Source organism: Motacilla alba, chromosome 1 (genome assembly GCF_015832195.1).
Source record: "Motacilla alba alba isolate MOTALB_02 chromosome 1, Motacilla_alba_V1.0_pri, whole genome shotgun sequence".
Classification (NCBI taxonomy): Eukaryota; Metazoa; Chordata; class Aves; order Passeriformes; family Motacillidae; genus Motacilla; species Motacilla alba.
In genome coordinates, this window is record NC_052016.1 from 4,445,147 (window position 1) to 4,461,207 (window position 16,061).

The 16,061-nt window shown below is 39.1% G+C and overlaps 1 protein-coding gene across 1 annotated transcript in view; it reads right to left on the reverse strand.

Annotated features, from left to right (window-relative positions):
• Window positions 1-12,343, reverse strand: part of DOP1B (DOP1 leucine zipper like protein B) — a 50,110-nt gene extending 37,767 nt beyond the window's left edge. The window contains exons 1-2 of the mRNA XM_038139507.1: window positions 11,873-12,343; window positions 8,616-8,782 (exon numbers count right to left, since the gene is read on the reverse strand). Of these exons, the coding sequence (XP_037995435.1) occupies window positions 8,616-8,753 (138 nt within the window). The 5' untranslated portion in view covers window positions 8,754-8,782; window positions 11,873-12,343. The remainder of the gene's footprint in view (window positions 1-8,615; window positions 8,783-11,872) is intronic.
• Window positions 12,344-16,061: the final 3,718 nt, after the last annotated feature.

Here is a 16,061-nt window from a genome sequence, read left to right on the forward strand (position 1 = left end):
TCCCCATGGCGGGCACGGGTGGTTGGTTATTGGGTTAAAAGTGAAAATAATTGAGGTGTCATTTCTTAATTGGACAGTTTATCCTTCAAAGGCCTTGTAGAGATAGATAGTTAGCCATTTTATACCTTGTTAGTGAAATGCTACAGTACTCACAGTTTGTGAGACTGTAGCATAGACAAGAAATATAAACACCTGAGCCTGAATGTGAACTGTGGTCTTGAGTGCCTTCAACCCTGACCTTGACAGAGGCAGAAAAATGAAGCTGAAAACCAGCACAGATGTTCCAGAGCCCGTGGACATTTGGGGTATTTTCAGGATCAAGCAAATTCTTGTCTCTTCCCAAAATGAAATCATGGTTTTATCCTATGAAATTCTTTTCAACTTGAGGTTCTTCTGTTTTGCTTGGAAAAGCAGCAGAAAGTGGAGCAACCTTTCCTGGAATAAACCTACACCAGGTGACTTTACCCTAAGCACTCCTTAGGAAGGGGAGGAGATAAAACCCTTTCAGTGAGAGCAGCTGGCAGGAAATTTACCCAAGAAGAAAAAAAAGGTTGAGAGTTTACAACAACAGCAAACAGAAAAGTCAGCCCATCCTGGCAGACACACAGATGTCACTCAGAGCCACTTCATTTCCCTCCTCCTCTCCCCAGCAGGCAGAGCTGCTTTTAATGGATGATAATGAACAGAATTCAAAATTAAACCATTATTTCACATATTTGTGGAGTTACTTTTTAGATACCTTTTATATTGGGGCCTTTTACTCATTTGGTACATGAGGAATATGATTTCAACATTAAAATCCTTAAGAGCTGTAAGAACTGTGAACATTTCTGGAAAGCTGGACTTTGAAACTTTCTATTTATATTGCTTGGCTTGTATTTGCCCACACCCTCTCTGCATATTTAGAGATATAAAAGGAGATAATTACAAAAAAGCAGGCCAGTGGTAAATTGTGATCATTTACTTGTGGGGAATTTTGGAAGGAATTTGAGATGGGATTTTTGAATAGATTTGATGATGTGGTTTATTTTTTTATTTTTTACTAAGTAGGAAGGGTGAGTTCGATTTCCATTCAGTTTCCAGTCTTATTTGCAAGGCCATCCTTTGAAACTTATTTCTAGCTCCACTTCTTTCTCAACAATGTCTGTCCTATTCCAGGGCATTTCTCAGTCAGCATTTCTTGTCCCTGTGTTTGCACGCAGACACACACTGTGTGAGCCTTCTGTCAGGCTCTGAGAATTCCCTACAAATCCATTTCCCACACATGCCTGCCAAGACTTTGAAGGGATGTGCTGCCTCCACCTTTCCTCACACTCAGAATCCATCTACACAAGCATCCACAAGCTGTGGGAGCAAGCAAAGAAATTAAAAGTTGAGAATTCAAATCAGATCAATGAATTTTCGGACAATGGGTGTTGACAGGATGGGTTTCACCTTTTGTTAAAGGAATTTTTTGGGTTGTAATCATTGTTTTTATTGTTTTATTCATGTTTCCCTGTTTAGTTAAGTGTTTGCAGAGGTCCAGTGGGGAAGTCTTCATAGTAAGAAAAAACAGGGGAGTTGTGGAATCCTTTGAAGCCTTCAGGGAAATCCCCCTGGAAGAATAAACCACAGAGTCTCCACCTAGGCTGAAAGAGAAGACTCCCCCATGGAGCCTCACAACACCATGATCCCTCCCAGTTCCTTTCCCCATATGTCCCAAATTCTCCTGCTTTCTCCCTTCCCTGTTCCCTCACTGGTTGTGGTATCCCTGGTGGCCACCCCATCCTCCTTGCAGGGCAGTGCCCTTTGTGCCTCCCCACGCTGAACCTTGTGCACACCCCATGGTTTGTCTTTTGTCCCTGATTTCCCTTGGGATTGCTGGAATAAACCTTGGCTGGAATTTATCACACAAAAGGCCCTTGTGCCATGGTGAGCGTGGTGTGTTGCTGCTACACCTAAAACCACAGCAGAAGCAAAACTTTAAACCAAAACCCAACAGTGTGTCCCTCCATCCCTGGAAATTGTCTCTCTCCATCTTTCTTGCAGCATGCCTCATCTCTTCCCAAAACAATCCCTTGGACGTTGTGAAAAGAAAGGGAGAATGGAAAAGCACAAGGATTTTGGGGCCTGGGCAGGAAAACACCACGGGCTGAGGACTCTGTGCTTCCACACGTTCCTTTTATTTGGAGTGTGCCATGGGATGGGCAGGAATGGGATGCTGGATTTGCTGCCTGGAAGGGAAGAGCAAACCAAAGAGCAGCTTTTCTTTAGTGTGCCTGGTTTTAGGAAAGTTTTTCCTCCTGTTGCCAGTTCCTGGCCTTTCAGGTTCTCTTGATGGAACACAGAAATGAAAACACCTGAGTTTATGTGGCTGCTGAAGGAATTTACCTCATTTGCAGATTCCTAGAAAATCACAGAAGGTTTTATATCCAAACTCTACGCTGCTACACCTGATCTCCAGCAGGGTCAGGGATTTTAAACCCCATTCCAACATTTTTAAAGGCTGTGGTTGTCCCAAGAGCCCTCCCTGCTGCTCTGCTGGAAGGTTCAGGGTCTTCCCAGCTTGCCCAGAATTGCAGCTCCAGGGATTTGAAAAGGTTTGAAAGGCAGAGGGATCTCCAAGTGTTGACTGAAATAAGAGTGAGTTGATACTGGACAGATCTGTAAATGATCATTAATCTCCTCCAGCTGACAGGCAAAGTTGAGAAGTTGGATTTTTAAATATCCTGAGCTTCCAAAAGACAAAAAAGAACAAAGAATCAGGACCCAGGAATGGTGGAATGATAACTTTGGCTCCTAGAGGTGAATAAACTCCAGGTCCCATCCCACTCCTTTTTTCCAACATTAACACCCAAGGATGCTCAGAATTTCTCTGATTTTGGGCTATAAAAATACAGAATGATCTCCAAAAGGAAAACTTGCTATTTGTTGCACCTATGCCTTAAAATTAAACCACAAGCACAGAGGAATATTTGCATTTCCTCAAGTTTCTGGTTTAGTTCCTTCTGCACTAGAAATCTGTTAAAAATCATGATAAAAATTCCATGCAAATCAAGGAGATGTTTTTATTTCCATCACTAGAATTCCAGAAAAAGGCAGCATCAATTCCTAAGATTATCTTCAATTAGGAAATACCTAATAATAGAATTTATAATTCTTGCTAATATAGAATAATAGAATAATAGAATAATAGAATAATAGAATACATAACTCTTGTTTAAACAACAGTGGTTGTGAGGAGAGGAGGAGAAGAAGAACCTGTGATCCTTTTTTCCACTGATTCATTTTCCAAGTTAAAAAAAAATTCCAAACATAACTCCAGCTTCTACAGAAATGCCGTGAATAGAATTAATTTTAGATTAGGAGAATTAATTTTTAAGCTGTTTGTAAGGAAAGTAGGAGCTGGATTAAAATTTATTTCTAATATATAAAAATATATGCAATAAATATAAAAATTTTTATCCAAGGATAAAAAGCACTTTGAAAGTTTGAAATTTATATAATAAATCTATTAAAATAATTCATATTTTAATATTAAATAATTTGTATATCAAATTTAAATACCTTATATATTTATTTATAATATGTAAAAAATTAAATATTAAATGCAGAATTTTTTATCCAAGGATAAAAAGCTGTTTGAAAGTTTAAAATTTATACAATAAATATATAAAAATAAGTTATTATTTAATATTAAATTATTTAATATATACATTTAAATAATTTATATCTATATATTTATTGATAACATATAAAAATGTATGTAATAAATATAGACATTTTCATGCAAGGATAAAAAGCAGTTTGAAAGTGCACTTTTAGAGCAAATAATACTGAAATTCCTGAATGGATTGGCTTGGAAGGGACATTAAAGATAATTTTATTTATTTATATTATTATTTTATTTTAAAATATTTTTATTTTATTTATTTTAATTATTTTTAATTTATGCATTTAATTTATTTTAAAATTGTATTCATTTAAATTATTTTAGAATGTATTTTATCTATTTATTTATTTATTTATTGAAGACTAGCCTTTCCCATGGCAGGGACACCTTGCACTGTCCCCACGCTGGCCTAGGGCACTGCCAGGGACCCAGGGGCAGCCCCAGCTGCTCTGGGAATTCTCTGGGAATCCTCACCACCCCAAATTTCAGGGATTTTTTAAAAAAACACTCCTTTCTTTATTTCCTTACAGAACCAAAATCCAGTATTTTCTACTCCAATATATCTAATAATCTATATTACATAATACATAATATATTACATATATAATATGTAATATATATGATATATTATATAATATTAAATAAAATATATCTAATATTATATCCAATGTATCTAATACATCCAATATTCTATCTAATATATCCAATATATCTAATATATTCCAATATATCTAATTTTTCAGTCCTTCATGTTGCCAGCTTCCTGCCTACACCCAGAGCTGCTATTGATGGAAAACACATGCCCAGAATCTGGCTAAAAACCCTCCTGCAAACTGAGCATTTGGGTTTCCCTGACTTCAGCATATTTTTACCCTCTTAATTCCTGAAATTCCCCACCCATGAACATTTTAAATAGATTTATATTTATTTATGCTCTGAATGCAGTACCAGGCATTTTGGATATAAAAATAATGCTCAAAGCACCTGTTGCACTGACAAACCCACCTACACTGAACCAGCAGCTGTTTCTAAGTTTAAAAGTTTAAACCTAATTTTAAAGTTTTAACATCCCTCCTCCCCAGCAGCTTTTTTATCAAAGTATGGAATGATTTCTCACTGAAAAACGAAGCTGAAACCTCTTTAAAACACTGACAGCCATTTTTACTGCCTGTTTCATTCACCTGCCCATTTATATTCTTATTAGGATATACCATTTATATTCTAATACTAGAATAGAATAGTTATATAACTGTTAGATATAAATATTAATAATATAAATATTATAATATATTTATAATATTTAAATATTTAAATTTATATAATATTTTTATATTTGCATCTGCCCATTTATATTCTTATTAAAGTATCTATATTCTAATAGTAGAATATAACATTTCTATAAATTTTAGACATAAATATTAATTATATAAATATTAAAATATAATATTTATTTTATAGTCTTTTAATTATTTCTATTTATATAATATTTTATATTTGCATCTGCCCATGTATATTCTTTTTAGAATATAATATTTCTATTCTAACAGTAAAATATAATATTTATGTAAACATTAGATACAACTAAAATAATATTTATATTAATTATTTTTATTTATATAATATGTATACAAATAATATTTCTAGTCTAATATTATATTTCTTTATATTTAAATAATATTTCTGTATTTCCATCTGCCCATTTACATTCTCATTAGAAATATTATTTCCCCCTGGTTCTCATTTCCCATCATGATCTATTACACCCACGTTATTCAAAACAACTCCCCAAGATCCTTCCCTTCTAAGTCTGAGGTGTCAAATAAAAGAGCAAATTCTGCCACCTCTCTCCTGCTCACACCTGGTACCTGCAGGTTTTTAACCCTGAATGGGAGATTCATCTCTCCTGACCTCAGAACCCCAAAAATCAGCCCCAGAAAAGGGGTAAAACTGCAGAAACTGCTCAGGCTCCCCATAACACCCACGAGGAACACACACAATCTTAGCACAACATTCCTCTGACCTACTTTAGGCAAGAGATGAGTCACAAAACAAAAAAATAAACCCCTTTATTCCTCTGCCTGCCTCAAAGCAATGCAAGGTGAAGTTGGCTGTAATGAAATGTCAAGTCACATAAAGCTCATCTCCCTTAAAAAATAAAATAAAATAAAAAATAAAATAAAATACAAAATAAAACATAATACAAAATAAAACATAATACAAAATAAAACATAATACAAAATAAAACATAATACAAAATAAAACATAATACAAAATAAAACATAATACAAAATAAAACATAATACAAAATAAAACATAATACAAAATAAAACATAATACAAAATAAAACATACAAAATAAAACCTCTGCAGATCTGCCAACTGAGCATTCAGATGTTGCTTCTCTGGTTCTACAAGTCACCAGAAAATATTATTTTGATCTGTAGAAGCAACAGAGAAACTCAAAAACAAGCTCCAGTTTATCCTGAGTAGAATCATGGAGGTTGGAAAAAAATTTAAGATCATCAAGGAACAACAGAGAGGCAGCAGAATGGTTTCTCTCCACCAAGCTCCATTTTTTTACCTCATTTTTAAGAGATGAGATATTTTAAGAGATCCTTCCTTCTCTCCTTTGCTACCTCTGACCTCAGTTCTGTTAGAAAACATCCAAATATTATTCTAGAATAGTTTAAATATGCTTAGGTTTAGGTCAATCCCTGCTGCTAAAGTCCAAGGTGTTGTGCCAAAATATAATTATAATTATAATCTGCATTATAATCTTCCTCTATTTCAACAAACCATTTTTAAAAATATTTTTATCTGTAAAGATCAGCTGTTCAAACTTGATTTTCCTGTGTTTTGCAAAGTATTCAGGTTAAAAATTCAAATATACTTGGTTTAGAGCAATGGAATCCAGGCTTGGTTGGATTTTCCCTACTTTAAAAATCCTCCCTTCTCTCCTTTGCTTCCTCTGACCCCAGTTCTGTTGGAAAACATCAAAATATTCTTCTAGAATAGTTTAAAATGCTTAGGTTTAGGTCAATCCCTGTTGCACCACTGATACAGAAATGAAATCACAGCTCTGGAATAAAATATTTTACATTTCTGAAGGACATCTGCATCTTGCTTTTCCCAGACCTTGGATTACCTGGAGGGTGATGCCACTGAGCTTTGTGGAAATAAAAGAGTGTTTGTGTCTCAACAGCGCCTGCAGGAGAAAAGAGTCTCAAAAAACATTACACCCATGTGGTGTAAAGCTGATTTCACACTGCTCTGGAAATGAACTTCTTGATTTGTGGTGTAATCTCACTTATTCCTGCACACAAGTGACCCCCAGGATCTTTAATTTAACCAGGTGGAGATTGTAAAAACCATTTTAATTTTATCACTGCTCTCCTTCCTGCTCATCCACCTCCAGCACTGAGGTTTTCCTGCCAGAGCACGTCCCCCAGCCCTGATAAAAACCAACAATAATATTTATATTTGAGGCTGTCAGAGACCAGGAGATCCCAGCAGTTCAGGGAATGGTTACTTGTTGGAATTTGAAATACAAAAAACTCAGACCTTTGGGCCTGGATGCCAAAGCTTAGAATTAAACCCAGGATTTGATATGAGACCTTGGAAAAGGCTTCCAAACTGAGGTGCTAAAAGCAAGAGTGTAAATTTATAGTTTAAAGCAGAGAAAGGTTAAGCTAAGGAAAGGAAAGTTTAAAGTTTTAAAGTTTAAGATAAAGAAAAAAATAAAAGTAACTACGAAAGTAAACAGAGAAATTAGAATGCAGCACTGTAGGTTTGTGTGTCACAACATAATTAGCTAAGAAAGCTCACACTGTAGTCCACAAGACAAAATATTTAAAGACTGAGTCAAAACCATAAATATCCTTATTAACAGTGTTTTATTAGTCAATAACTCCTTTAAAAGTCTTATAAATTAAGGGTCTTGTGACTTTCTAAACCATACTGGAACCATGGGAGCCAAGTTCACCCTTTCTGCCTATATAGATCAAAAAATAAACCACATCATCAAAAACAACTCAAAAATCCCATCTTTAACTCATTCAAAACTCCTTCAAAAATCCCCATAAATCCTCCAAAAATCCCCATAGTTACTGGCATCTTATTTTCCTTCCCCTGCCACATCCCTCCTGATTTTCAGACAACAGACAGGGATGAACATTGGGGGGGATTTGCTCCACCAATTCTTAAGCTCCTAAAAAGATTAAATCCCTAAAACCCCCCAGCAGATGGGCTCTGGATCAGCTGAGAGCTTTTCCATTGGTTTCTGCTCTGCTGCCACGTATTTTGGCAATTCTGTACCTGAGTAAGAGCTCAGGTTGGTGCTCAGTGCTCATCTAGGGCAAGATAAAAGATCAAAGCCTTCCTCTCACTCTAATTATTTCATATTTTCCCTTTGGAGAAAAGCATTTTGAAGCTCTTGATGAGAGCCAGAATCATGATGAAAAGCTGAAGGCAGAAATGTGGAGCTCCTGTTCCAAAACAACATTTCTGTCGCTCTCCATGGTCATACAAAAACCACCAAATTTCCCCAAATCCAAGGGGAGGGCACAGGCAAGGAAATGTGACCTTTAAATAAAAGCTTTGACTCGGAAAACATTCTAAAACTTGTCATTTCCTCTTTTCTAGAAAAGCTTTTTAGCTGCTCGAGACTGAGGGTTTGTTTGATGCAAAAATTCAATTAATTAAAATGTAATTAAATTAAATTATATTAAATTAAATTAAACTAGCAGCATAAAGGCAGCAAATACCATTTGCAGGAAAGCTCTTTTATATAAATGTGAAAAATTCACCAGAATTTCTCACATTTATACTAAAAAAATACTGACTTGACTCCTTCCATTATTTTTCTTGAGTGAATTTTCAATTTTTTCAAGTGCTGGAAGCGCCAGGAAAGTTCACAGCAATACAAATATCACAAATAAAGGATAAAAATTCCCCTCACACTGTACCTTATTGAGCTTGCCAAGGGAAGAGATCAGATCTGCCCATTCGCTGGATGATTCAAAGTTCCTCAAAGCTTTCTCAATTGCTGAAGAATAATTCCTGTATCTGTAATCCCCAAGTAAATCCTGCTCTTCTGGATCCATCTTGGCTGCTCATAGCAAGGTGGAGCCTCCTGGAAAACTCAGACATGCAAAGAGTTACAAAAATCACCCAAATTTCAGTTCTGCCACACCTGAGATCATAAATATGGAGAAGCACTGCCAGCACGAGAAACAGGTCCTAATTTCAACACAGAGTTAAAAATAATTCCCAAATTCATTTTGACTCCCCACTGACTTTTCCAAAAGACTTTCAGTCACTTTTTCCCGTTTCTGGAAGGTGTTTTCCCATTCCATCCACAATAACAAAGGAGATGATTCCAAAGTTTCCCTCCAAGGAGCTGGGAATTGCCTTCATAACAAACCCCCTGTGCTCTGAAATGGGGAATATTCCTGGAGCATAGAATGGGGAACAGTCGTGGAGCATGGAATGGGGAATATTCCCTGTGCAAACACAGCTTCCCAGAGAAATCCTGCTCAAGGAGCTCTCAGAGCACAGCAAACAGGTCAAAATTTCAACACAAAGTTAAAAATAATTCCCAAATTAATTTTGACTCGCCACTGACTTTTCCAAAAGACTTTCAGTCACTTTTTCCCGTTTCTGGAAGGTGTTTACCCATTCCATCTACAATAACAAAGGAGAGGATCCCAAAGTTTCCCTCCAAGGAGCTGGGAATTGCCTTCATAACAAAAACCTTGTGCTCTGGAATGGGGAATATTCCTGGACCATGGAATGGGGAATAGTCCTGGAGCATGGAATGGGGAATAGTCCCTGTGCAAACACAGCTTCCCAGAGAAATCCTGCTCAAGGGCTCTCAGAGCACAGCAAACAGGTCCAAATTTCAACACAAAGTTAAAAATAATTCCCAAATTAATTTTGACTCCCCACTGACTTTTCCAAAAGACTTTCAGTCACTTTTTCCCATTTCTGGAAGGTGTTTTCCCATTCCATCCACAATAACAAAGGGGAGGATCCCAAAGTTTCCCTCCAAGGAGCCGGGAATTGCCTTCATGACAAATCCCCTGTGCTCTGGAATGGGGAGCATGGAATGGGGAATATTCCTGGAGCATGGAATGGGGAATATTCCTTGTGCCAACACAGCTTCCCAGAGAAATCCTGCTCAAGGGCTCTCAGCCCTGAGCACAAGGAGCTCTCAGAGCTCTGCAGCTCCACTTGGCAGCAGCAGACGCTCAAGTGCAAGTCCAAGGTGTTGTGCCAAAATGCCAAGCCCTGCATTATAATCTTCCTCTATTTCAACAAATCATTTAAAAATGTTTTTATATTTTTATATGTAAAGATCAGCTGTTCAGACTTGATTTTCCTGCGTTTTGCAAAGTATTTAGGTTAAAAATTCAAATAAGCTTGGTTTAGAAGAATGGAATCCCAGCTTGGTTGGGTTTTCCCTTCTTAAAAAAATCCTTCCTTCCCTACCTAAAAAAATCCTTCTTTCTCTCTTTTGCTTCCTCTGACCCCAGTTCTGTTAGAAAACATGAAAATATTCTTCTGGAATAGTTTAAATATGCTTAGGCTTAGGTCAATCCCTGCTGCATCACTGATACAGAAAAGAATCACAGCACTGGAACAAAACATTTTACATTTCTGAAGGACATCTGCATTCAGTCTCCTGCTGTTTAGGACACAAAAATGAACCCAAGCCATCCTCCACGTCCTTTAAAACATTAAATATGTTGTAATAAACAACTTTAACTCCATCAATAGAAGGGATTTGGTAGGAAACTCTCCAAACCAGAAAAATGCTGGATGAAATGAAAAGCCAGAAAGGATTTAAAGTGCAGGTTTAAGGCACCTTTGCAGTCCCCTGAGCAGGATTGAGGCCTTGCCAATAAAACCACTCTGTGCCAGCCAAGCCAGATCCACCCCCATGGAAAAATAAAATTATCACACAATGTCATCAGGGCCACATTGGGTTGCTTTGTTTGGCTACAAAGAGGATTTAATTTTTGCTTTTATCAGGATGTTTGCAGTGCTGCTTACAGCAGAGAGAGTGAAATCAGGGAATAACATTTCATTTATCTGGGATCCAGCTCTGCTTGTTCCAAAAAAAAAAAAAAAAATAAAGTCAGTCCTCCCATAAAACCCAACAAAGTGGAAAAGCTGCAAGACACTGTCAGCAGAAATTAGGAGTAATCTGATACAAACACTGGGCAAGAAATAGAACTCTATTTCCCTCATCTCATCTAAGGATCTTAATCATGGGATTGTTTCCACTCCTGAGGACAAAGCAGGAAGTTTTTCCAGCAGCTCCCTGCCAAGTCAGGGCTGCTGCCACTTCCATGGAGAAGAGATTTGTCTGGGTCACTCAGAATCAGGCAGCTGCTTTGCTGACAGGACACAGCAGCTCTCAAGGTATTTAATCTGGATTTCTGCAGTGAAAAGACAGGTAAAGGGTTGATTTCCATGCAGGAAAGCAAGGATGGAAGTGATGATTTAGTGTGGGTTGGTATTCCTGCACCTCAGCTGCCAGATGTCAGCAAGGCTGGATAAAATCCAATAATCGAAATAAGGTAAATAGAGCATGTTTGTGCTTGGGCACAAAGGCAGGAAAATAAGTAATAACATAAAATAATTAAAAACCCAGACAAAAGCCACCTGCTTTTTGGTTAATGACCTTTAGGTGCATAACCCAAATCCCAGGTGACAAACTTCCCTGGCAAATCCCGATGTAAACAATCATGGATCACCTTCCGCCACTGATGCTGCCAGGCTCTTTTCAGCGCTCAGGACGAGGAGCGATGGCCATCAATTAAAACTGGAAATTCCACCTCAACCTGAGGAAGAGCTTCTTCCCGTGGAGGCGGCGGAGCACGGGGAGAGCCATGGGATATGCTGAGCTGGGGAAGATCCACCAGGATCACCCAGATCCTGCCCAGATCGCACCCTGGGCGCCCCTGGCAGCGCTGTCCAAAGGCTCCCGGAGCTCTCGGGGCCGTGTCCGTTCCCCGGGAACGCCGCGGCCGTCCCTGGCTGGAGCCGTTCCGAGCCCTCCTGCCTCACCTGCTCCAGGTGAGCGCCTTGGCCGGGCCGGGCGATCCCCTTCCAGCCCCGCCCGTGCTGCGATCCCGGCATTCCGGCCCGGGGCAGCGCTGCTCCCTCAGCCGGGTCCCCTCCCGTCCCTTCCCGTCCCCTCCCCGCCACCGCCTACCTGCGCAGGGCCCCGCACCTCCCGGGGCCGGCGGCGACGTGAGAGGAACCGGGCGGCGGCGGGGCGGGAGCGGCTCCCGCAGTCCCTATGGAAACGCGCCCTACGGAGAGCCGGCCCTATGGAAAGCCAGCCCCATGGAAGCCCGGCCTATGGAACGCTGGCCTACGGAAGCCCAGCCTTATGGAAGCCCGGCCTATGGAAGCCCGGCCCTATGGAAGCCCGGCCTATGGAATCCCTGCCTATGGAACGCCGCCGCCCCCGCCCGCGCCGCCAGGCCCGCAGCGGGGCCGCACCACCGAGCGCCGCGCGGGGAGCGCTGAGGCATCGCGGTGCGGGAGAGCTCCAGCTGTGCCCACAAGCCGAGGTCGCCGGCGATGTCACCCGCTGTCGTTGTCACGCGCTGTCGCTGTCACCTTTCTCCCGGTGTCACGCTCTGTCGCGTCGCGCCACAGCCCGCAGCGCGTCACCTGCAACCTCCCCCGTAGGGAGATGGTACAGCCCGGAGAGCCGCCAGGGGCGCTGAGCGCCCTCTGCCGACGCTGGCGGGGACGGCGGCTCTGCGCTCCCCCCTGCGGCCTCTCCGCCCCGGGAGAGCCCCGGGAAACACCGGGAGAGCCACGGGAAACACCGGGATACACCGGGAAAGACCGAGAGAGCTCCGGGAAACACCGGGATACACCGGGAGAGCCACGGGAAACACCGGGAGAGCTCCGGGAAACACCGGGATACACCGGGAGAAGCCACGGGAAACACGGGGAGAGCCGCGGGAAGGACCGGGAGAACCCCGGGATACACCGGGAGAAGCCCGGGATGCACCGAGAGTGCACCGGCAAACACCGGAAGAGCTCCGGAAAACGCCGGGAGAACCCCGGGATGCACCGGGAGAGCTCCGGGATGCACCGGGAGAGGCCCGGGATGAACAGGGATGTGAGAAACACGGCTCACTATTTAAATTTTTATTAAAGTTTATTAAGGGATAGAATCCAGCGCTGGGTGCTTGGCTATTTGCCAAAACCACACGGTTAACTTCAACCATATTTTATTTTTAAAAAATTTTTGTATTTTTATATAATTTATATTTTAAAATATTTTATACTTTTATATTAATATATGTTATATATTCATAATTTAAAATATCTTTATATTTCTTCTATATAATATATATATTTATTATATTTACTGTTACATTACATGGGGTACATGCATATTCATAAGCGTTCATACATATTCAAATATTCCTTTGAGTTTAGATTCTCCTTTGCTTGGTTTTAAGCTTTGACTTGCCTTCATGCCATCTTGTAGATGAAACGAATAGATTTTATTTCTTCTTCTGGTTCCATCCTGTTGTATTTTCACTCCCTGATAATGAGGGTCAATAAATTCTTCTTATTTTTCCAGCACTTTGGTTTCTGTTTCTATTATCTTGTCTTTCAGAGAAGATAGTCCCCAAATCTGGGAAGTCACCTAATTATTTTACTTTTTTCTGACTGACATGAAAAAGCATTTCAACATTTCACAATTTCTGTTATGCTATGGTCTAAAATAGGATATATTACTCTACTACATGGATTTAGGGGAAAAAAAAGCATTTTTGGGAAATTTTTATGGTCGTTATGAGAGGTTGGATGTCACAATTATAGAGGGCTGGAGTTCCATGTAAGGAGCTGTCTGCTTGCTTGGGAAAAGGTGATTGTGCTGGAGGAATTTTAGTCCTGTGACAGCAAACCAAAGGAACAAACCAACAAAACAAAATCAAAATACCCATGGGAAGCAAAATACAGGATTGTGCTGAAAAGGATTCGGATATTGATTCATGTATTGTGGAAACATCATTGAACCTCAGTTTCTCTTCCCCTTCCCTTCTTGTTTTTTCCTTTGCCATCCCTTCCCCTCTTCCCCTTCCCCTTTTTTCTTCCCTCTTTCACTTCTCTCTTTTTTTTTTTGTTCTTGTTTGTTTGTTTGTTTTGTTTGTTTGTGGCTTTGTTTGTTTTTTGGGTTTTTTTTATGTTTTTTTGTCTTTTCGTTTTTAATTAACATGCAGGCAGAAAATCCTGGTTGCTCAAAGCAACTGGAAAAAAAAAATCAAGGGAAATGCATCAATTCAGTTATTCAAGGTGAGAGAAGAGAAACTGTTCAGATTTGGATGATACTGTTTCAGCATGACCCCTGATAAGTTACATGAAATATTAAGTAACACATGAAACATTAGGTTACATTACATTAAGTAATAAATATATTTAGTGTTACATTATTATACTGTTTTCCTTTCTCGGCACCACCTGCCTCTCCCCTTCCCGGCTAGATTTTAGGAATTTACCCTTTCCAAACTTCAATGCCACCAATTCAAATTTCAACTTCTAGATTTTAGAATTATTCTTGGCAATGCTGCTCAGAGCTTCTAAGCATGTGCCTGGCTGAGCAAAGAATTTGTGTTTTTGATGATTTCCTCAAGACATAACATTTAAGTCCTGAAATATGGTGTATTTCTTAGGATGTTTTCCAATTACTTTCTCAGGGGGTAGAGCTGGATGATCTTGAAGGTCCCTTCCAATCCAGATATTCTGTGATTCTGTGGTAGGGACATGCCATGGAAAGACCAGTAAATCCAACATGATTATTTAATTATTTATTATTATTATTATTATTATTATTATTATTATTATCCCTTAAACTTTACACTCAACAAGGGCACCACAATCTGAGAGCCACAAAACAATTCCCATGCAACAGACCTGGGAGAGGAGCAGGGGAGGCAGTTAAAATAAGAGGAAGGAAATAAAGAATTGATAAATTTGGGTTGGGCATTGCAAGCTCTGTGCAAAGCCCTGCCCTGGCACTGTGCCCCATCCCAGGGCACATTCCCTCTTCCAGGGGCAGCAACTGCTGCTCCTCCTTCCCTGAGTCCCCCACCACAGCTGCCAAACATCTGTGTCCTTTCCTGCCTTCTGTTCATCCCATGGGAAGTTGTTAAAAATGACCAGATAATGATCATAAATTAAAAAAAAAAAGCCATAAATGGCTTTTGCATTTATGTATTAGCTTTTGCATGTTGTGATTGATCATAAGGATTTAGATGTGGTACAAATTATAACTTTTTTTAGCTGCTTGTTAATATAACATATAATGTAATGTAATAGAATATATAATAAAGATAATAAAGATAATATAATATAATATAATACAATACAATATATAATAAATACTATAAAAATAATATTATAAATATAATAACTATAGTATAATATAATTAATATAATATAATATAATATAATATAATATAATATAATACAATATAATATAATATAATGTAATCCATCATCTTAAGTGTGTACTGTATAGCTCATAGAAATAGTAGGGTAATAAATATGATTTTTTTTGGATCATATTTATATATGATACATAATATATTTCTATAAGAAATATAGAAATATTATAGAAATAATGGTGTGATGAATGTATTGTACTCTAGACCGTAGCAAAATAGAAGATGCTAAAAGGCTTTTTGTAACTAAGAACAGTGTAAAGCCTTCCACTGACTGAGCTGTCCATGTGATAAGATAACAGTGACACAAGACACTGGAGAATGGGGAAGAGCTCGTTAACTCCTCTTATCAGAAAAGTGTGAAACAGCAGAGATGAAACCTCAGGAAGAAATAAAATTTATTGACTTGATCTCAGGACGTCATGTGGGTAAGTCAGGATGGGAAACCTAAACACAAAGAGCCTCTACAATATCAAAAACCCTCAGGAATATTTAAATCATGTATAAGCTAATGAATATGCATGTACCCCCAGCAATGTATATAGAGAACATGATTTTAAGTTTTTTGGTGCTCTTTGGCTGTTCACTAAAAGCGCCCCAGTGGTAGAAATATCATCCTTTTTTATCCTATTATTAAACTTTTAAAAATTCTAAGGAGTGAACTCTGTTTTTCACAAAGTTGTTTAGGATCAACACCCCTGTGTGGAATGGCAGTGACTCTCCAGCCATCACCTCCCACTTTGCCTCCTCACCCTGACACGGAGGAAGCTGGTTTATAAAGAACTTAATTAAAGAATTTGAAATGCACTGAAGTATTAGAGAATGGTTTGGGATGGAAGGGATCCTAAAGATCACCTAATTCCAGCTCCCTGCTATGGGCAGGGACACCTTCCACTATCCCACACTGCTCCAAGCCCCATCCATCCT